Consider the following 21035-nt stretch of genomic DNA (forward strand, 5'->3'; position numbering starts at 1 on the left):
ATGTCCACATCAAATTACGGTCGAATTATCAATTTGCCTGCGAGATTTAAAATTTTCTTTGTTTTGGCCAGTTTTTCTAAGTAAACAAACCTGGAATTGGACCGTCACCAGGAGAAAGGTTAAATACATAAACCAATGATATGAACCTAACAGAAAGAACATATAATTTTTTGGCTCCTTCATTTGATCAGTTTTCTTCTTTTTTTTTTGTTGCATGTTACATGAAGTAAACTAAAAAGTTCATAGTGTCTATTCGTCGAACATCTTTGTTTCAACATGTCAGGTACTGCTGACAAAGATATATGTGAGCGAGGAAAAATGGTAGATTGTAACGGTCTTGTTCTTAACGGTTTTAAGCTGTTTGAACTCACTACCCGTCTATCAATTACACCACATTAACATGACATGAGAGAATATTTATCCCTGTACGATAAACTTGAAAATTTATGGCTTTCCTTCTGTCGGAAAAATTGCGGTAAACTGAGTTGTTATCTTTCGAATCAAGGCAGTTTGTTTCGAAAACTGCTTGTGTGCCACGACTTAAAACGTAGTACATACGACTGATTAACGTAAACAAGCTCTAGGAAACTGGCTATTTCGAACGAAATTATCATCGAGCGTTTAAAAAACATTAAAAGATTTCGTAAAAGATTTTATCTCTAAAATATACTGTACCACAAAACGTTATCGCATTTTTTAAACTACAAAATCAGGGTTCAATGATTAACCCAAATATTAAATTAACCTTGAAACCTTACCTTACCTTACCGGCACCTGTTGCCCGCTTCAGTGACCTTGATTTCCCGTCAAGAAATCCATGAATCATCAGACACTTCAGAGAGATTTGCCGTGAAGGCCTGACCTTTCTATATTTTCCTGATTAGCAGTTGACGATGAATTCTCATAGTGAGTAAATGAGATGGCAAATCTTTCACTAAAACAGCTTGTCTATATTTAGATGAGATAATCTCGTGGAAATTAAACTTAATGTAAACATGACATCAATTTTCCCGGGACCACTTGCTTTTGGCAATGTCTGCAGCGCACTACTGCAGGTTGATAATTGTTTTCTGAAAGGCATTCGTCTCCTGTTTTTGATATAGAATAATCTTTTTTAGATCTATCAAACCTTAAACTCTTTTTCAAAAAAAAAATACCGGGGTCCAGTCGTAATTGTATAAAGAGTGGATAAAGCCATCCAACGGATAAATAGGTACCCAGCGGATATGTGATGGCAAAGCGTTTACCGTTATCCACTGTATAGAGATTTGTTTTGTGGATAGTGTTACACGACCTTCGGACAATCAAGGCCAGATTTGTCGCGAAACACTTACGTGGCCCTCGTTATGATAACGAGGGTAGTACTTAGCGCGCGGGAAAATGTGGCATGCAACGTCACAAATCTCGTGGACTGTTCGCGTCAATGGAGTTCGCCACAACATCATAACGTCTGTTTGAAAATTGTTCTGTACTCGGTTTGCTTTTATATTGCCGTTTAAAATAAGAAACTCTCCATACACAAAAGAAAATGAATGGTGGAAAGACTGACAAGTTTCCTGTCATTGCTAAAGGTAAGTTTTCTAGTTTGCGGTTGTTTAGTTTCAGTTTTCATAGTTCTTTCAAAGTTTGTTACTTGTTTATCTCTTTCACATCGTCTTCGCAAAAAAGAGCCCCAAACATTCGTTGAGAATCAGCTCCAAGACAAAGATCGTAAACCTGAGTCCGGTGTAACTGAAGGACTGGTGGAGAGGCAGAAACAAGCTAGTTCTCTTATAGAAATGTTTCAGCAAGAGGCGCTGAATGAAAAACAAACTCGCCTCCTCGCTCAGTTGAAGGCGCTTGAAAAGGTTTGCTTTGAGCTTTTATTGAACATGTAAGCTTCATACTGATGATAGCTTTGATATCAGGAAATAAATTAATTTTCAGGACAGGTTAGCAACAGATGCGTGGAAAATAATTGCAGCTCTGAAGAAGGAAAAAGGATTACTTGAGGTAAAACAGCAAATAAACGTACATCACTTAAGTCAAGCTTATATCTCTATTGTTGTTGTTGTTCTCGTTTTAAAGTTTGCCAACTGCACAAAATCATTTTTCTCTAAATGTTAGAGTAAAGTTCAAAAGCTCACAGCACAAAACAGCAACCTCACTGGTGGAAAAGATGGAGCTGGAAATTGCAAAAGGTTAGCTTTAGCATAGAAATGAATTGAGGCTAGCGATCTCTGACACGGTTTTCAAAGTTCAAATGTGTCCTTAAACTACTGTAAAATTGATGTTAAAATATTTTAAAAATCCGATAGTCTCGCCGATCCACAATGACACCATGGATCGGCGAAAGCTTTGATTTATTAACTTTTTAACATCAATTTTACAGTATTTTAAGGCCTCATTTGATCTTTTGTCAGTTTTATTCTCTAAAACACTACTGAAGGACAACATTCAACGATTAAGAAATTTATAATTTAAGTTTTACAAGGTAAACTAGTCAATTCAAGTCGTCATCATTTTCATTAATATGTCATTTTCTTCACATAGCTAAACATTGAGTTCGTTAAAAATGCAAAAAAGATTATTTCTTTCGACTCTGTTTAATTTGATCTTTAGAACTCAAATAAAACCCAACGAAACTCAAAATGCGAAAGACAAGCTTATGCATATCCAGAAAGATAACAGCAACGAAAGCAGTATGAACAAAATTAGAGGTAAGAGGAAGTAATAAAATTATTTGTCGAGTGTTAGTAAGAAAAATAAGTCATGAATTGATCACATTTCAAATTACAGAAGAGCTCAATAAAGTTTTAACCGCTGTAACTTGTGGAGTAAAAGACAAACAAGCAACGGTAGGTTGTGTCTTCAGAAAACGATTTAAAAACTCTGTTCTATTGTGCATGAACTGACAGGACGCGAGAGCACGAAAAGCTCTGTAGAGAGAAACTCCGCTCACTTAGTCGAGTCCTCTTTTTTGGCTTTATAGTAAATCTGATAATGAACCATCATATCAGCCTGGTACTTGACTTGTACTTTGCTAACATCGCTCGAGTCTTCCACAAATCCCAGTAGTTTTTAAGGGGCTACTGCTAATATCGCAAAAACGATCTCGATATTTATGACTATTCCCGGACAGTCGTTAATACTGTCGGCTTAGAAACGCATAATGTTTTAATTAACTAATAAGTAATAACTAGTTATCTTGTCAAGTTACGGTCATAACTGGCTACTTTATTTAATGGATTTTATTGATAATCGACATTGTAATAAAAAATCCGTAAAAATTCAATTTCATCTGCGTAGAGCGAGATTTGCGATGCTCTTATCATTGAAACTTGACTTTTTATTGATATTTTATCGTTATTTACTTTTATGGTGGGTAATCTCTTTTACAGGGAAAAGAAAATAAAGATAGTATATCGCCTCTGAGTCCTTCAAATTATATCAAGAAATCAGCACAAGTCCCGGTAGATACAGGGTAACAGTTTCATCGATCATTCATTGATACTTGTCTTTATATGATCATTGTGATACCCTGTCAGATAGTATTAAGTTGGGTTTTGGTGAATGCGCGCCTACTAGGGTATTTTTCAAACTCTATCAATGACAAATAATCTTGTAACTCTAAATTGCGACCTTTGAGCTTAGTTTCAACGAGACGTAAGGGTTCTTGTAAATGCAATTTAGCTCTCTGTCAACAAAATCGAAAACGAAAATGACACAGCGAAACTGTGTATTACTTTTCGGATGTTATGTTCAGAACCAAAAGTGTTCTCGACTAACATGCAGACCAAGGTCAAATATGAAAGATGAAAGTGTACGAAAACCCAGTCGAAAATGAATTTTTCATACCATGCCATAAAAAGTACAGTCAAACAACTACAGTGTGATAGAGTTCACAAAAACCCTTTTTTTCGCTCAGGGAATTTAGATTATTTCAGTTTTTGACAACGACATTTTGGCACATGCACCATCTCTCAGTCACACAGGAAGGCACCATTCAGCTGCCAGGTTCTTTCGCAAAAAACCATAAGTGGTTTTGTTTTTGCCGTTAGTAACAGCCTATTTCCGGGCTCATCAATAGAATTATGTTTATGCATTTCCCTTCCAAGCAAACAGGAACTTTTAGTAAATATAGAACCTTTTATTATTTAGCTTGTAAGCGTGTTGGAATTAAGGCTTGGCAAATTGTGGTTTAGTAGTGCATAACGAAGCTTTGAGTCACAGGATGTTAGTTTTTTTTTAGCTCTTTTCAAGCTTAAGGGTTCGTATGCATGTTAAGAAAATACAGTTGACTTTTGGCATATTCTGTAATGTACAACTTAAAAGTAATGCATTTAGTATAATGAGGTATTCACTTAGTTGGGATCAGTCCCAAAGATACCCGTCGCTTCTTAAACCGAAGCAAAAGTTTTTGCTCACATTATCATAATAATAATATCAAAGGGGTTACATCAAACATCTACAGCTAAAAAACTTGTGCCTTCGGGTGGCTGCAAGTTAAGAGTCAGTTAATTTTAGACATCGCAGAGGACTTTTTTTTAGGAAGGAAAAACAGGTTAAAGAATCTTACTACTATCTTTTCTCTGCATGGCATCCGAATATAAGAAATGTCACAGCTTCTTTTTACAACCCCCAAAAATAAAAAAATCTTTGGAAAAATCTTTACTTATTTTATTTAAAAATCGTTAATTTAGCCCAAACTGCACGAGAACAATCATGTGATTACTAGTCAATAATATACAAGCAAAAATACGACTTTGTTTTACTTTTTAGTTGCTTTTATTTCGTGTCATGGCTCTCCGGTTCGGTCGCTTGCCTTTAACCTGTTGCCGGAGGCCAAAACTGCACGACACAGTTCAATTACCACTTCATTACATCCATTTTAAAATCGCAAGTTTCAGTCGCTCAAATACAGGAGTTTCAAGTGTGTACAAACAGTTTATTAATCCAGTTCTGAGTTTTTCTTAAACAAGTCTAGAGGTCTGATTGTTTTTTGTGTTATAGTACAGTTTTCTCGTTAGCTGGGAAGAGATGCGATTTAGAACGAAAATGGTGCGATTCGTTAAAGAATCGCACCAGTGAGAGCCACTCGGATTGCAAGAATCACCAGCGATTTCATAATGATTGTAATAAATATTCTAATTATCTAATTATTATCGGTGATTACAACTGTTACCAATCTTATGTATTGTAGATCATGGGTCAGTGGGGAGGTTCCTTTCAGAATCCTCTGCTCTTCTTGAGTTCGTATCTTTATTTTCTTTTAGTACGCATTGTGTACCCCTCGCAGAGGAAAAACTATCAGAAAGATCGGCCGATAGTTTTAAAGGTAAGGCCTATCGAGCACTTTACAGCTTTGATCAATTTAGAGGTCTGGGCCCAGTTGTTCGAAGGCTGATTAGCGCTAACCCAGGGTTAAGATTTAATCTGGGTTTCTTTATCTCTTTCTTCAAAAGCCTTTTCCAGATAATTTTCTTTATTATTTTTGGAGCGTCTAAGCATCACATTGTAGGCAAAAAGAATTATACTGAATGTTCTTTCAAAGATTTCATACCTGAGGTCAGATTTTACATTAACCCTTGGTTATCTTAACTTAGCTTTAAATAACCCAGCCCTGATGCATACGCTAAGTCGAATTGATGTCTATTGTTCCATGAATACATGTTGCAGAGCTTCAGGTTCATGTGGCTGGTGTATGTGGACTGCAGAATCTCGGCAACACGTGTTTTGTGAATGCAGGCTTACAGTGCCTCTTCAGTGTGACACCATTTTGCAGATTCTTTTTAGGTATGATATATAGATATTTTCACGCGATAAAGGTGAACAATGGGAGATACAGGAATGCACAATCTTTCAAGGTCTATCATGGCATCTCATGTAATGACTATCGAGTTTATACGTGTTTAATCCCTTTTCCACAGGGTGGGTCATCTCAAGCAAAGATAACGAATGTTCTTTTTTGTTTGTAGGTGGTGGGCACAAAACTGTGTCTCAGAGGAACCCCAAGAGTTTGCAAGGGGAAAAACCAAATAAAAGTCAGGTTAGGATTTGCTTTAAACAACTCTTAAACATCGGAAACAATTCGAAGTTACTTATGCAACAACACAATGTTTTATAAGAAAAGAAGATAAAAGTAAACCCGGTATTTGAAGAAAAATTTCTCGTTCCTCTTGAGTAGCATTCATTTTGTTAGCAAATTTCAATAAATTGTTGATAAGGTGAGACGAATATTAACAATAATGTTTTTGGACCGGTTGAACGATCGTAAATTACTTGCTGTTTCTGATATTTTTACATACTCTTGTTATATTTCTTCCCTTCGGCATATTTACATATTGCATATTAATCTTTGCACACTTATGGAATGTGAAAAGTAAAGATCTGAAAACATAAATTTCACTCGGAAGTTAGTGGCAATTTTTTATAAAACTTAGAGGTAGTGAACATAAAGCCTGATCTTCCATTTATTACTAATAACAATTTTAATTCCCACTTGAAATGTACGATTTTCAAGTATTCTCTCCCAAGTATTTGCAAAAGATGAGGACTGATCGAATGATCTAGTGCTAGTAGGTGAAAAATAGAATCGACCGACAATTTTAAAATGTGTAATACAGTAATTTATTAAGTGTTTAACGAGAAGTTATCTTTTTGCAGCAATCATTATGCAAAGTCTTAGGTGAGCTGGTGACGAAAGTCTGGAGTGGTTGTTCCATGGATTGTGATCCAACAGAGCTGTACACAGCAATCACTACACACTTCTGTCATCAACTTACACCTCACAGACAGGTAAGCTGACATAAAGACATCTTGCTACAGCATGATTCTACTCGTATTCCTCTCTATTATGATTTCTTCATATTCAATTCACGCCATGTCAAGGTAGTCCCCTTTAAAGGAGGAGCTGGTCACAACTCCAAGAAATCAGCATCCAGCTGGATCAGCTGGCATAAAGAGGTCATGGCTTGCCTCACATGTTACAGCACGCACTATTCATGAATAATTAGCAAGTGATAGCCTGCGCGTCTAAAAAATTCTTGACAGCGATTCAGGTTAAGTCAGTAAATGTGGAATTTAATGACTAATACTGAGAGAAACTCACGTGAAGAGTGTGAGATTCCCATGTAAACCCTTTAAGCCGACAAAAATCTACCTCAAGACTTTTTTTCGTTTCGTCTTTAGTCTGCCTGCTGTACAAATAGACGTCGCATGTAAGCCCTGCAACGCAGAAATGTTAAACATATAGATCATCTCTTGATATATGTCACCGTCTCGTTCTTCTTTCGTTTCCTTTCGGTAAGCATGACTGTCACGAATTTCTCGCGCTGTTTCTGGATGGACTTCATCACGAACTTAACTGTGTTGCTGACAGTTCCAATAACTCGTCACCATATCAGCTTGATAAAAATGACTGTGCGGAGCAGAGATGGAGGTAAATGCAGTCTCAGGTCACTTAGCTTGGGACACATAAAGGCCACCCTAGAGCTTAAAAGAACTAGAAAATCAACTTAACTTTTCTGCTCTTATCTGTTTTGTTTTAACCAGTTTACTCGGTCTTGACTGTTTTCCCCTTAATAACATCAAATGACAATCGGATACTTTAGGGCTACTCTATGTTTCTATTGATATTTTTCAGAGAATACACCAGGAGTAATGAATCCCTTATCGTTGATACTTTTCAAGGACAACTGCAAAGCGAGGTAAAACTAATTGCTGGTTTACTGTTGTATCAAGACAATTGCGTTTGAGGTGATATTCTCACAATTTTGAAGGATGGTGTACTCTAATGATGTATAAATATGTTATATCAGCTGAGATATTCAGTCAGTCAGAACAAGACTTTCACTACTACTAATATAAGTGCTCTTCTTGAAGCATTATTGGTCGCAAGATCTTTGAAGACGAAGAATCTTAATTCGTTTTATCCTCAGATCACTTGTTGCAGCTGCAGTCATAAATCATTCAAATATCAGCCATTTACATTTCTCTCCGTGCCACTGCTAAGTGAATCATACAACACTTTTGGTAAGTCTCATATAATTAAACTATTAGCTTGCCATCTATTTAAACACTTCTTTTAGAGTAAGATTTGTATCAATTTCAAACTTAACCGAGACGACGATTAAGATAACTATCTTTCCTTTTTATTTTGCCTCCACGACTCAACCGGGCACACAAAGTGTGCGTTGGCCGGCCAGGCCACCGTACCGCTCATTTTTTTCAGCAGGTGGAGAAAAAGGGGAAAGTGTACCCCCAACCAAGGCAGTGATACCTTGGGAGGTTTAGGGTGTCCTATGAATATGATGACATTCACAAGTAGATAACAGTTACTTAAGGAACCATGCGAGTACAGCTCTAAGTAAAACCTGATGTGAACATGACGATATTTTAAACGAAAACGGAACCTAACAACTTAACACGTCGAAGGCTGACTGTAGAACGCCTCGCCCTACAATTGACCTCAAATTACAAACTGTGATCCCATAACTTTCCTCGCACCTCGCACCTCGCACCTCGCACCTCGCACCTCGCACCTCGCACCTCGCACCTCGCACCTCGCACCTCGCACCCGCCTCTAGTCCCCTCATACCTGCCGGCAAAATATTAATTTATTCTAATTACGATTATCGCAAATTACATTATTCTACAAACAGTTGTGACGTGGGTTTCCTGTGATCTAAAGGAGGAAAGTGATGGAAAAATACGGGCAGTTAGGTAATTTTCAAAGACTTCATGTTGATAGGCATAGTGAATGCCATTTGAATATTTTTGTTTTGAGGTATGATTCTCTTCTGCTCTATTTTCACTCGTTTCATTAGACGATTTCGTTTTTTCTTTTTTCTCTCTCGCCAAGGTACAAAGTACACGTGACGAAACCAAGTACTGTATCTAAACTAAAAGCCAATTTTGTTTCCTTGCTACCCGAAGACGCACAACCACAGTTGGAGGACATCGAGGTGTCTGTGGTGCGAAACGGTCAGATCGTTTCAATAATGGTACAGAAAAAAACGTTTCTGTTGACCGCCTTATCAACCTTCAATACTTTTTGTGCTATTTGTTTCAGAAAGCCTTTTAGGGTTTAGAATGTTCGAGGTTTAGAACGCTGCCTGGTTACAATTTTGATCGATTTCTTCTGAGAACTGAATTTCTGAAAATCGATCTCTGAGGCTATTGCCCATTGCAAGCTCCTTTTTCAGCCCAATAAGAGGTGTACGTCATTAGAGCAAAAGCTCTTGGGAAGCCACCAAAAATTAAAATTATTTAATATCTGATCAGCGTCAATTTGAGGATGGATAAATTACCCTCGTTCCAAAGATTAAAATGCATTCAGTCAGCGCCTGGTATAACTAAATCAGTGTGCAAGCAGATCGGTTTTGTTTCATTGCAGAGCGATGAGAAGCAATTAACATTATTCACTGATCGCCGAAGCAAGCTGTACATGTTCAACCCTTCAAAAGCTCCAGAGTCTTTACTTGTTGAAGATTCCAGTCATTCACAGCGAGAATCTATACTGTTTACCGAGGGTCAGCTGCGTGAAGATTGCAATCAGTCAAGAAGGACATCCCTGACGTATCCCTCGGGACGATCCTCGACTCAGGCTTTTGAATCAACTATGTTCTACTCCCCTGACGCTGCTAGTGCCTCAGGAGAATTCATGTCAGCACTCGATCAGCTTCACACTGAATCTTCTACAACTGATAAATCTCCAATTGATAAACTCCATCAGTATAGACTGGCAAGTCCCAATACCAGTACCCCAGAGACTCAGGCAGCGCAAACAGCAAAGCGTGTATCGTTGTCTAATATGTATCGCTTGAGCTCCACGTGCTGTATTTGTCTGCAGGAGAGAGCAGATAACCAACTTGTTTCACATGATAAATGCGGAAGACTGTATTGTCGCCAATGCCTTCAGGTGAGTAACATCTTTTACATAGTTCCCAATGATAGTTATCACTTTATTCCTGAATCAAAGGATGATAATCGAGGATTAGACCCTCTAGTAAATGAGGAACTTTCTATTTCTAGTAAAAGGTCGTAATACGACAATAACATTGTCGCAAATAGCTTAGTTATCCATGCACTTCGTCTGTGGCGTCTTTTTTATTTCCTTTCGAGAAAAAATTCTGTATATGGCAATAAAACACAGTGAATACCATCGATATATCCTCTGACGCTTAAAACTCTATGAATGTCAAATAATACTTTGCTTTGCGCCTGGCTGCCAAATTGACTCTATTTATGATGAGAAATCATTCCAGAAATGTATGTTTACTCACATGCAGGATGCAGCTGGAGGAGTTTTTGAGTGTCAACTGTCCTGTCCGGTGAGTATTACGAAATCAAAATGTCAGCATATGCGAGAGAGTCTCATATTTTCCAGGTTACTGTTAGTTTTAATTTGACCTCAATCCAGGTGAAATAATGATATTATGATAGCCATCACTTAAGAGTCATTCCAAAAGCTGGCCCCTCAATTTCTGACGAATTCTCTCGGTTTTGGTTACGATCATGGCACACTGTTGCGTCACGTTGCCTCATCATCAAAGGTACCAAAATACGTCGTAACAAGTTGCCTTCACACAGAACCGATCTAAAATTGCTCTATTATAACTGATAATAATATTCGATTTCAACAGCGGTGCGAGACAGAGATAGTCATACAGTCCCACGGAATCACTCAGAAATCAGGGTATTGTTTAAATATTTCATAATTGCTTTAATGGTCATTTTCCAGTGAGCAGCTGCAGAATTTCTAAATGATTGAAAAACTTTCAACTGATCAATGCCAATGGCACTTTCAGCGAATTTCTAGTACAACACCCTGCTCATCAAAGCATTCAAAGGGAACAATCAACCTGTCTTTCAATTTATGTTGGTAAACCCTTTGCACACTGACACCACTCTGCATTTTCTCCAGTTTGCATTTTTGCATTTCAGATGAAACTGAAAAGAGAATTCATTTATCAGTTAAGAGCTTCTTTCTATAACCACCATTTCACCACTGTGTGAATAAATTAGATGCACGTCACTTTCAGAGATGAAAGGGTTAATAGGTCGGCAAGAGTTTCGAAAAAGTCACTTTCACTTATTGATGACACGTATGGACGTAACTTGATCATGCCGGGCAAAAATTGAATGCTTATGTAAAAACATCATACAAAAAGAAGGAACCAAGTGTAAGCTATATAGAGATCCAAAGCAGATGAGAAGTTTATTGTTGTCATTATCATGAAAATCGTCTATTTGCAATCAAACTAACGGTTTGTACTTAAATTAAAGAGGCTTTATTTGCATTACCTCACAGGAAGATTATGGTTCCAATAGTTTTGCGAAGATTTGAGGAGGATTCTAGGGTCAGTAGTCAGAACTATTATAGAAGTCTAAAGGTATTAAGCTTGAAATTAATCTTAGTTGTTAAGATGCCCTCAAATTTAGTCATGTGGTTTTTCCAATCTTCTCACACCAGCATCTTTCACCGAGAACTGGTCTCATTTTTCTCTCGTATCTAATAGCTCATCTCATTTTCAATTACACTTTTTCGGGTCTTTTTAGACGAAAAGGTTATTTGGACATCCCAGTTTAGTCGTCCTTCCCAAGAATATTCTTGGCAAAGACGTGTATTCTTTCATATCAAAGCTGTTACCTGACGCTGTGACTGCACTCCCGTTCACTTTACACCTGGTTGACCAACAGGTAAGTAAGATGTCTACTTTCCAGCCAAGCGGTCCATCCAGCAGGAGTTAATCCTGGTTTTCTCAACATGAGGCCACTAGACGTATCTTAAACACTCTTATTTTATAGAATGCCAGTCCATCGCGTTTTACCCCGAGCATTCCTAGTCCTTTCAGATTTCCCCGACAGCTCGCTGGTAACCTTTTACATTTTTGGTTTGAGATGGGCTCTTTGGGGAAAATGTCTTGCTCAGAAAAGCAAAACAGTGAGTTTGTCAGGGGTGGGAAGGCTGCAAGGCTGCAGGGCTGCGATAGCAAGTAAGAGAAGAGACCTTCTAACGCTATACATGGGAATGCCTGGTTGAGTACTCAAACACCACGCAGTCTTCGTATCGATTCATTGTCTTCTATAAAAAGAGGCTGTGTACCCAATCTTTCGGTAGGAGATCTCAAGACACCCCTCATTAAAAAATTATAATTTATTCTGTTTTGATTCAACAATTGGCAAGATTCGTGATGGAATGTTCTTGTTGTTATTCTTCGTAATAAAGGGACTCCACTGTTCCCGCTGTACCAAAATCACCGGCTGCACAGGCTGCGAAGTCAACAGTGAAGACGTGATCTTGACTCTGCAGCCATGTGACAATTTAGCAGTCCAACTGGGTAACATCAGCCGCTGGGAGGCGGAGAGGGTAAGAAATTTCGTCATTCTATCTAAAATATGAGCAGCCGGTGAAGATGTTCATAACCCTGGAATAAAATTAAAATGGAGCAAGAAGAAAATTGTCAATTGGCAAACGTTACAAACCAAACTCATATATCACCCAATTCTCCAACAACTGAAATTTCTTGTTCGCTGGTGGTGTAGATATCTTAATCTAGTGTGAGCAGACGGCAAAGCAAGAAGTTCAATTTTTTCCCTTTGCCTTAAACGTCGACCTTTTACTCATTAGAAAATAAAATTTCTCTTCCTTGAAGTACGTTTTTCGTTTACTTGTTAAGAAAAAAATACCACCAATAAATAAAAAGAGTCACCTTGCTCGTCTGCAAAAATAATTGACAGGTTATCGTACGAGAGAGTGCCGGCCATACATGAAAGTCGTCATTTTGTTCATGTCTACTGACGCGGCGGTACTCACGCGCGGAAATAATGTGTAGAAGGAATGCGTATGATTAACCAAATTCAGTTTCAGAGTACACCCGTCTTACATGAGGAATTCTTAATAACAGCTAAAGAAAATACTTACATTTATCGATAAAAACTATTGGAATTAAACTCTTTGACAATTAAATTTATAAGATGGGCCGCTGTGTCGAGCACGACTCTATATGGAAGCCTCGCAATACAGAAGATCTTGTACAACTTCAGGACTGCTTGAAGACATTTGTACAAAGGTAGACAAGTCTTCTTCTTTTATTATAAATGAAATGGATCCATTGTTCGTAATAGAGCAAAACTGGTACAATTGTTTAACTATGTCGTTGTGTGCCCGTGATGAATGACAAGTCTGCGCAGTAAGGATATGCGTTATCAATGGGCTTAACGTCCTTATGTGTACCAGCTGAATTTGCGAAATTGTCATGTTTTCGACGTCAGGCACACATGTCAACCCGGGGTAACTTTTAAATGAGTATGGAGGAAAATCTCCATCACTGTTAATAGCGCTTTGCTCTACCGAGCCCAGTACCTCTTGTTAACTCAGCTGTCTTTTGGTTTAAAGCGAGCAGTTGCCAGACACGTGGTATTGTCAAAAGTGTCATGAGGAGAGAAATGCTTCCAAGTGTTTGTGTTTAGTTCGTCTGCCAGATATTCTTATTATCCATCTTAAAAGGCAAGTAATGTATCGTCTAATTATGAATACTGTCTCAGAATCCAGATCCAGTTACTTTATTTAAAAAAAAAGCTCATTGAAACTACTCTTTAAGAAAACGAACAAAACAAAAACTGAGATGTTTCATCGGTTTTAATCTGCGTGCGTTAATGATAAATCACATTATATTGAACATGGATGTAGAATAGTTTGAGATATTAGAATCTCATTGTTATTTAACTGAAATGCAATTTGTTGATTATGGAGACATGTGTTCTTTTCAAGGTATGTTTGGTGTAAGGGCAGTATAGACAGTTCTTTAGTCAATTCATTTTGTGGGCTACAGTTCCTTGGTTTCCAGATGACTTGATTGAACATGGTTAGAATGCGACTGGGAACGATATTAGCCGAAAGTTATATATGTAGACCAGAAACATACCTACTCTGGTAGACTAGCAACTAGACTAGACCAGATGCTAGACTACATATATGTTACGAAGTAAAGCAGGCGATAAACGAGACAAAGACTGGAGACCAGACTAGAATATATGCGGACAAGACTAAGACTAGAGGAAAACCTAGACAAGAAACCAGCCAGGATATAATGATGATAAGACCAGTTGCTACACTAAACTAAAGGAGATATTCGACCACATGTATTTATGAATTACCAGATTTGAATAGGAGAAGAGAATAGATATTATCAAACTACACTAGACTAGGCTAGACTTGACCAAAATTAAGCAAAAACCAAGATGGAGACTTGACCAGGTAGTGGTTACGGTAGACCACACACTTAATTAATTTTACGTTAGTTTATTAGCTAATAAACTAACATAAAATTGGAGTCGAATAACTTCATCTTACTAGTTGGCAAAAAAATGTCCTTATATTATATTTTATATTTAAACGCAGGACAAAGTCCTTCGCCACCAGTTTTTTAAACTGCAATCAATCTTTAATTCATGACTACCAGTTTTCTGCGAATCTGTTTGAACGTGCATTTTTTCATACCAGGTACAGTCAGAGCGGCGTAAAGATAACAGCACCTGTTGCGTTTCCTATGGATGAGCTAGACATGGGCGAATACACTCAGCTAGAACACAACAGTGCAGAGAAACATGGGGCAGGAGACTTCATTTACGATCTCATTGCATGTGTCTGCCACGAAGGGAGTAAGTAAACAAAAACTAGCAACTGTAAAGACAATGGCAGGATCAATTAACTTACCAAAACCCGGTCTCTGCTAACCTATATTTTGAGAGTTAAGTGGCTTATCGTCGTCCGTATCCGGGTCAAAGCGGAATTAGGAGTGTTACTGTTTGGAGAGAAAGGAAAACCGAACAACCCGTGGAAAAACCCTGGGCGCATAAACAAGAACTAACAAAACATTCGACTCACATAGGATCGGTAATCCAGCCTGCAGTGAAAAGCCATAGCTTTCAGGACTGCGCTTTCCCTGCTCCCAAGCTATAGCAGTATTTATGAATACCAAATGTTTTAAAAAGCACGCCTTTTTCACTGGAGTTCCACGTTAATTTCTGTAAATCGTACTTACCATGAGTTTTAATTTCTCAATTCTTAGATCAGCGATTACTTAAAAGGTAACATATTGTTAAACCACAGGTTACAGCAGCGGACATTACACGGCCTACACCAGCAATAATGGAGTATGGTACCGATATGATGATAGTTGTGTTACCAAGGTGATTAATGTCAATCTGAACTGTCCTTTGAACTCTTGCATGTTGCTTTAGATCGGCGGTCAACAGATTCTTGTGTGAAAGGCACCTCTAGTTTTTACCCTCACACCGAAGTGGTGTTGTATTTAACCCACACAAAAGCTTACGATCTAGATTTAAATAATTATTCCTGCTTTATGATTTATTTCCTAGGAATTGCCAAATCACCTATCTTTTGCTAAAGCATATATTCTGTTTTATCGCAGAAGAACGGGTAAGTTATTGGTTTAATTCAATTTTGAATTCTCACTCTAAATGCAAATACACCCACTCACCTCCAAGCAAGAATCTACAAAACACTGCAATGGACTCTGTTTTAGAAACTTTTTACATTAACTCTCAGATTTGAAAAGCAGAAGATCGAAGATTTTGAACACCCTTATAATAAGCAGTCCTTTTCAGTGATACAGTTAACGATCGAACGCACATTTATCTACACTTGACAGTATCCTTAGTTTATCATGTTAATGTGTTGCAGTGTCGCCGCTGAGCACATCATCGAGTTATAGCCAAGAGTGAGTAGAATAGATCTTACTCTGATAACACATCTCATTAGAAACTGTATCATTATAGGTCTCAAGTCTTAATTGGGCTAGCAATCAGGATATATGAACCATTTTAACTTCCTCTACACTAGATATGAGTTTAAGTTTGGTTTGTGAGGATATTCTACCAATACGCTAAGAAACAAACACCTCAGTGAAAGATGTTGAGCTTCCCAGAAAGTTTTGTCGCAGATCGACAGCGATAAACTTTTCGTAATTTCAGTGCGAAAACGCCGTTGGTCATCAGTTTAACAAATTCCGTTCGGTAACTACCCTTAAATGAAATAGAGTTTTTCTTTTCAAGCCTTAGCGTTAAAGGAAATGTTTTTATTCAAAATATACTTAGAAGCAATAGTGACACAGCAAGGAAAATCAGATATCGCCTACTGCAAGGTTATTCACCAAGCCATAACCCGAACTTTTGTATTCAGTACGCCACTGGACATAAGCTTGTTAACGTTTATATGCACTGTTACCACTGTGTCTCTCTTTGTGACTGCATTCCTGATTTTCAGGAGTTTGAAGGATAAACATGTAACCGAATCTGTGGAGAAAGGAATCACTGAGAATGATAGCGATTTGACATCACCAAAACTGCTAAAGACTTCTTTGTCGTCAAATAAAAAGGTTGTACAATACTGCAATGTTCTACCCTCTAAACATTTTGAAAAGAACTATCGTCCTTTTCTTTGATTCATGCGTTATTGATTACAATAATGGTTTAAGTTAAGCAAAGCAAAGGGTTGCGATCATGAAAGCAAAAGAAATGTTGGGATTCTGTCGGCTTACACGGTATTTTAAAACTGTGCAAGTCGACAGAGTCCCAGCATTTAATTAAACATTAAATACCTAAAGGTATTTCAAATCTCGCCGAAATACCTTTAACAAGTTGAATCAACATCGACCCCACCCAAAATCTGGTAAAATTGATCCAACAAGAACTCGGGAGATAGGTGTAAAAGTAATGGATGTCTTATTGGGTTTAATAGAAACATTATGTTCGAATCCTTTTGGTTTTTGTCATATTTTCTTATTATTAGAAAAGTATAAAAGAGATTAGAGAAGAACTAACGGAGAAACTAAACATCCTACAGCCGATCGCTTACAGAGGTAACAGAAAATATCTAACGACGTCAAAGTAAATGTTTTTACTCGATACAAATAGATGTTCGAGTACAAATCTAATAATTGATTTGTTTCTCCTTGTTAGCCTTCCATAGTGAATCCACAGACGACAATGAAACCAAAAACCAGATTAAAAGGTAAGACTACAATTAGTTATAAACTTTACTTTTCAATGAAGTCATAGTTTGAATCAGGCCATGGCGAAACATATAAGTTTTTCTTGTGACGTGCTATGCAACAATGCATAGCAAAAACTATCGTTTACATGCACCGTTACCACTGTGTCTCTCGTCATGACTGCATTCCTGATTTCCAGGAGTTTGAAGGATAAACATGTAACCGAATCGGTGGAGAAAGGAATCACTGAGAATGGTAGTGATTTGACATCACCAAAACTGCTAAAGACTTCTTTGTCGTCAAATGAAAAGGTTGTACAACACTGCAATGTTCTACCCTTTAAACATTTTGAAAAGACCTATCGTCCTTTTTCCTTGATTCAAACCAAGTGAATGAAAAGGTTGTACAACACTGCAATGTTCAACCCTTCAAACATTTTGAAAAGATCCATTGTCCTCTATTTACCATAAAAAGACTTCAGCCAAAACTTTAGGAGGGCTGTCTACCATCTTCCCTCGATTCGAAGGCTGAGGAGAGGAAATATGTCTCTAACGTCCTAAACACGAATGGCTGTTCCAAAACTTTTCTCCGTAACTGCCGAAAACCAGTTACAACTAGTAGCACTCTCGATGAGAGGGAACCAGCGACTGGTTTTGCTGTTATTCCCTACATTCAGGGTTTTACGGAACCCATCATGAGAATTTTGAATAGCCACAACGTTAAAGTTTCTCAAAGACCTTGTCAGACTTTGAGGCATATTTTTGCCAAACCTAAGGATGCTGCCACGAAAGAACAACCAACCGACGACATTTATTCTATTCCGTGCAATGACTGTGATAACGAGTATATCGGACAGATCAAACGTCAGTTTGGTACACGTTTGAAAGAGCATTTACACCTCGTCAGAAAAAAGAGCAGCTAATTAGAGAGCGTATAAAAGGACCTCTTGCTGCAGAGTTTAGATCACCCCTGATGAAGGCACTAGACAGGAGTGTCGAAACATTGGGTCTATGAATAGATCAATGAAAACTTGAAGCAAACAAACGTTACCCTAGCCAAGTGCAAGAATACGTAATAGACCAAGAAGTAATTCATTTTAGTACTGCATCTGTTCAGGCATGACCAATGCAACCTTTAATCATTGACGACACTTAATTGGGATTTCCGTTTGCAGAGTGGATATCCTTACATACATCATGTGTAACGTTGGTAGAAGGTATCAGGAGGTCTCTCGCCACAGCAATTTCGCCTCTTCACCTTTGGGAGTTCGCCCCCTGATAATGATTTCAACAGAATATGTTCTGCAGTAAGAAAACGATTTGAAAGATTTGGGGCGAACTAGTAAAGAAGGGGGCGAACTTTTTTTACCATAAACCTTTCATACTGAAAGCTTCTCAGCGAGTGTCAACATTTTTTGTTTCAGGAGAAGATCGAAGACAAAAAGGAAGGTGTCTGTGGGAATGAAAGGTTAGTTTGTTCAAGAAAGTCGAGATAAAGAATATCAATTTGCAGGCAGTAAGATCGTACATGTGAGAAGTTAGCGAGTTTAAAATCGACAAACCGAAATTTGTAATTTAGGCAAACATGTCGAAGCAAAAGAATGATACCTAAAACGTGGAAAAAGTTTTATTGGTGGACAAAATATTTTTATGGAAATAAAAATATAAACGAAAGCTTTGAAGTAAGACACTGGCAGATGAACGTGGTCTACGGTTACACATCCATAGATACATCCCCATTACACGACATGAAAATGTATTCCCAGAAGGCTTATCAAATCTATAAGAACCTCAGATTTTGGAACATTACAAGAAAGTTGAAGTGTCTGGAACGTAGTATTGATGGAAAAATACAGTATAAAGCAGCAGTGCTTTCAGAGGTGACCTTTTCAATTGATGGCAGTGGGAGATTGTATATGCGATAATGTTTAATTATTTTTCTAAAATATGGAGTGAAAGACCATCCATCGAAGCCATCTGCCAGACCTGAGGGAGCCTGCAAGGAATGGGAAATGAACAAGTGTAGGTGTAAACAATGTGATTATCTCAAACAGGTGGAAAGAAAGGTAAATAAACAGAAGATATCGCAATGCCGCGTGTGGATACCACATTTATCTTCTATTTTTGATAAAATCTCTAACTTTACTAAACTGTGTCAAGAAGATTGCCTCCACTTCCTTCAATAATATTTTTTTTCTCAAAAAGAAGTTAAATTCAACTTAAGCAAGGCTGGGGGGGGGGGGCGCATGCGGATCATTCGGCTCTTAAGGCCTCTTCGCGCCATCGCTTAGGGCCCTTACACAAAGAGTTTTTTATTTATGTTTTTCAATAGATGCGCACCTTAGTTTGGCATACAAACAAAGTGGAAGAGATTACCTGAGGTTGAGTTTCGAAGTATTTCTTGCCAATTTTTCACAAATTTAGTGTTAAGCACTCCCTTTTTACTTCCAGATAAGGAAAGCGAAGGAAAATACCAATGGAAAAAAACCCTGCACACAAGATGCCCCGGCCTGGGACTGTTCAAAATCAGTTTCAAAGAAGTCATCTTTAACATCCGTCTCAGTGTCAGTGCCATCATCAATTTCACCTTCAACATCACACTCGTGTACCACTGTGTCGTCTGAAGACCGTACATACGCTAAGCCGAAAGCAAGCGTCCCTCACTACCAAAAGAAACAATCTTCCAAAAACGTTGTCGAAATATACAACACGAACAGGTAAAAAAAGAGCAACGTATGCTCTACCATTTCAGTGCCCCATAATAGAGTTTACAATGACGAGTACTATAAAGGTTTAACATTATCCAACCACAGCGTGAATGTTTTGTCTGAGTATTTGTTTGTATGTAGAGGTCTCATCGTTGAAGTGAATTTTTTTTTTTTGGTTTTGTGTTTCATTGTCAACCACTTGGCTATTACACTCATGATTTTTTGTTTTAGTGGTGATGAAAGTCACGTCATGGACACTGAGAGATTATCGCACGAGCTAAAATGTGCAATAGAAAACGAAAATATTAGGTAAGTATAACTTTATCAATTTTTTATCAATCAAGTCTTTACTTACAGTAAGATACCAACACATGTCTCAATTACCTCATGGTAATAAGTCTTACTTTGCGATTTTCCCCCACAGACGCGCTGTGACGTTATTAAAGCGGGGTGCCGACCCCAATTTGTTGGTGAATGGATTAAGTGCACTCCATTTTGCAGTGGGATTGGACTCTCCTCTCAATCTTCGTTTCACCCGCCTCTTGTTGGACTATGGTGGTAACCCTAATGTTCCCTCTACAGAAGGCTTAACACCCATACATGTAGCCATCATGTGGGAACGAATTAACTGCCTCAAGATTCTGTTTAATCGCGGGGGGAACCATGACTGGCCAGAAAATAAAGAAAAGAACGCCCCACGACAAGTGAAAGCTTTTAAAGCTGAAACTGGTACCAACACATCTGACTGCTTCTTGAAGAAACTCGACGAGCGAATCTTCAAGCAGCTTCAAGAAACGACTTTCCAGTCGGTCTCACCGGACAATTCTCCATTATATGATCTTGGTCCTACTCCATCTCCCAATATCGGATGCAGTATTCCCCGAAAACGACCGGGAAAGAAAGGGTCTATCAAAACAGTTAGGCGGAAAGTGTCGCTTAGTTTCCGGAGAGCTTCTGATCAGTTCCGTCGGGGAATCCGACAAATTCGTAGCTTACTTAGCAGTTCGTCTGGAAGTGACAGACGAATTTAGGTTCAAGACACAATGAAAATCAACATTTTAGCTGTAGACGTTCAGTACCTGTTTAGTGTACCTCGCCTTATTTAAAGACCACATGATTGATACAATGTATTATCTAAACAATTTTAGTTTATATTATAATATTTATTTTGTACTCGCTCTTGTATTACCATTTCATTGCAAATAAAGTTATTTATTAATAATCCTAGGTTGTTCTAGTCTTTCATGTCCGGTTAAACTAGAACTAAGTTTGGAACATAAAAATTCATATCTTCTCGCTACCGAGTAATATCCTCTCTCTCTCTCTCT

At 38.0% G+C, this 21035-nt stretch overlaps 1 protein-coding gene across 2 annotated transcripts; it reads left to right on the forward strand.

Moving 5' to 3' along the window:
- Positions 1 to 1436: 1436 nt before the first annotated feature.
- Positions 1437 to 20885, forward strand: LOC136279798 (ubiquitin carboxyl-terminal hydrolase 15-like). Of its 2 annotated transcripts, XM_066164045.1 has the most exons (36): positions 1437 to 1571; positions 1669 to 1847; positions 1927 to 1992; positions 2107 to 2180; positions 2602 to 2699; positions 2779 to 2837; positions 3381 to 3463; positions 5256 to 5317; positions 5659 to 5775; positions 5958 to 6028; positions 6646 to 6777; positions 7290 to 7420; positions 7625 to 7688; positions 7920 to 8013; positions 8643 to 8703; positions 8843 to 8984; positions 9377 to 9901; positions 10272 to 10313; positions 10626 to 10678; positions 11294 to 11342; positions 11542 to 11682; positions 12212 to 12352; positions 12961 to 13055; positions 13382 to 13492; positions 14489 to 14646; positions 15098 to 15177; positions 15367 to 15427; positions 15692 to 15728; positions 16274 to 16385; positions 16799 to 16868; positions 16969 to 17020; positions 18424 to 18467; positions 18953 to 19065; positions 19451 to 19716; positions 19939 to 20016; positions 20132 to 20885. In XM_066164045.1, the coding sequence occupies exons 1-36, from the start codon at positions 1529 to 1531 to the stop codon at positions 20736 to 20738; spliced, it is 4311 nt and encodes a 1436-aa protein (XP_066020142.1). In that variant the 5' UTR covers positions 1437 to 1528; the 3' UTR covers positions 20739 to 20885. The 2 variants fall into 2 exon arrangements, 1 of the variants encoding a protein (XP_066020142.1); XR_010717003.1 differs by lacking the exons at positions 18953 to 19065; positions 20132 to 20885.
- Positions 20886 to 21035: the final 150 nt, after the last annotated feature.

The sequence above is a fragment of the Pocillopora verrucosa genome, chromosome 3 (genome assembly GCF_036669915.1).
Source record: "Pocillopora verrucosa isolate sample1 chromosome 3, ASM3666991v2, whole genome shotgun sequence".
Classification (NCBI taxonomy): domain Eukaryota; kingdom Metazoa; phylum Cnidaria; class Anthozoa; order Scleractinia; family Pocilloporidae; genus Pocillopora; species Pocillopora verrucosa.

Bases quoted from the DNA above. Each gene is read 5' to 3' on its own strand.
- LOC136279798 (XM_066164045.1), top strand. From the start codon at position 1,529: ATGAATGGTGGAAAGACTGACAAGTTTCCTGTCATTGCTAAAG. The intron at 6,778-7,289 runs GTAAGCTGACAT...CCTTTCGGTAAG, and splicing joins AACTTACACCTCACAGACAG to CATGACTGTCACGAATTTCT. The intron at 7,689-7,919 runs GTAAAACTAATT...TTTTATCCTCAG, and splicing joins AAGGACAACTGCAAAGCGAG to ATCACTTGTTGCAGCTGCAG.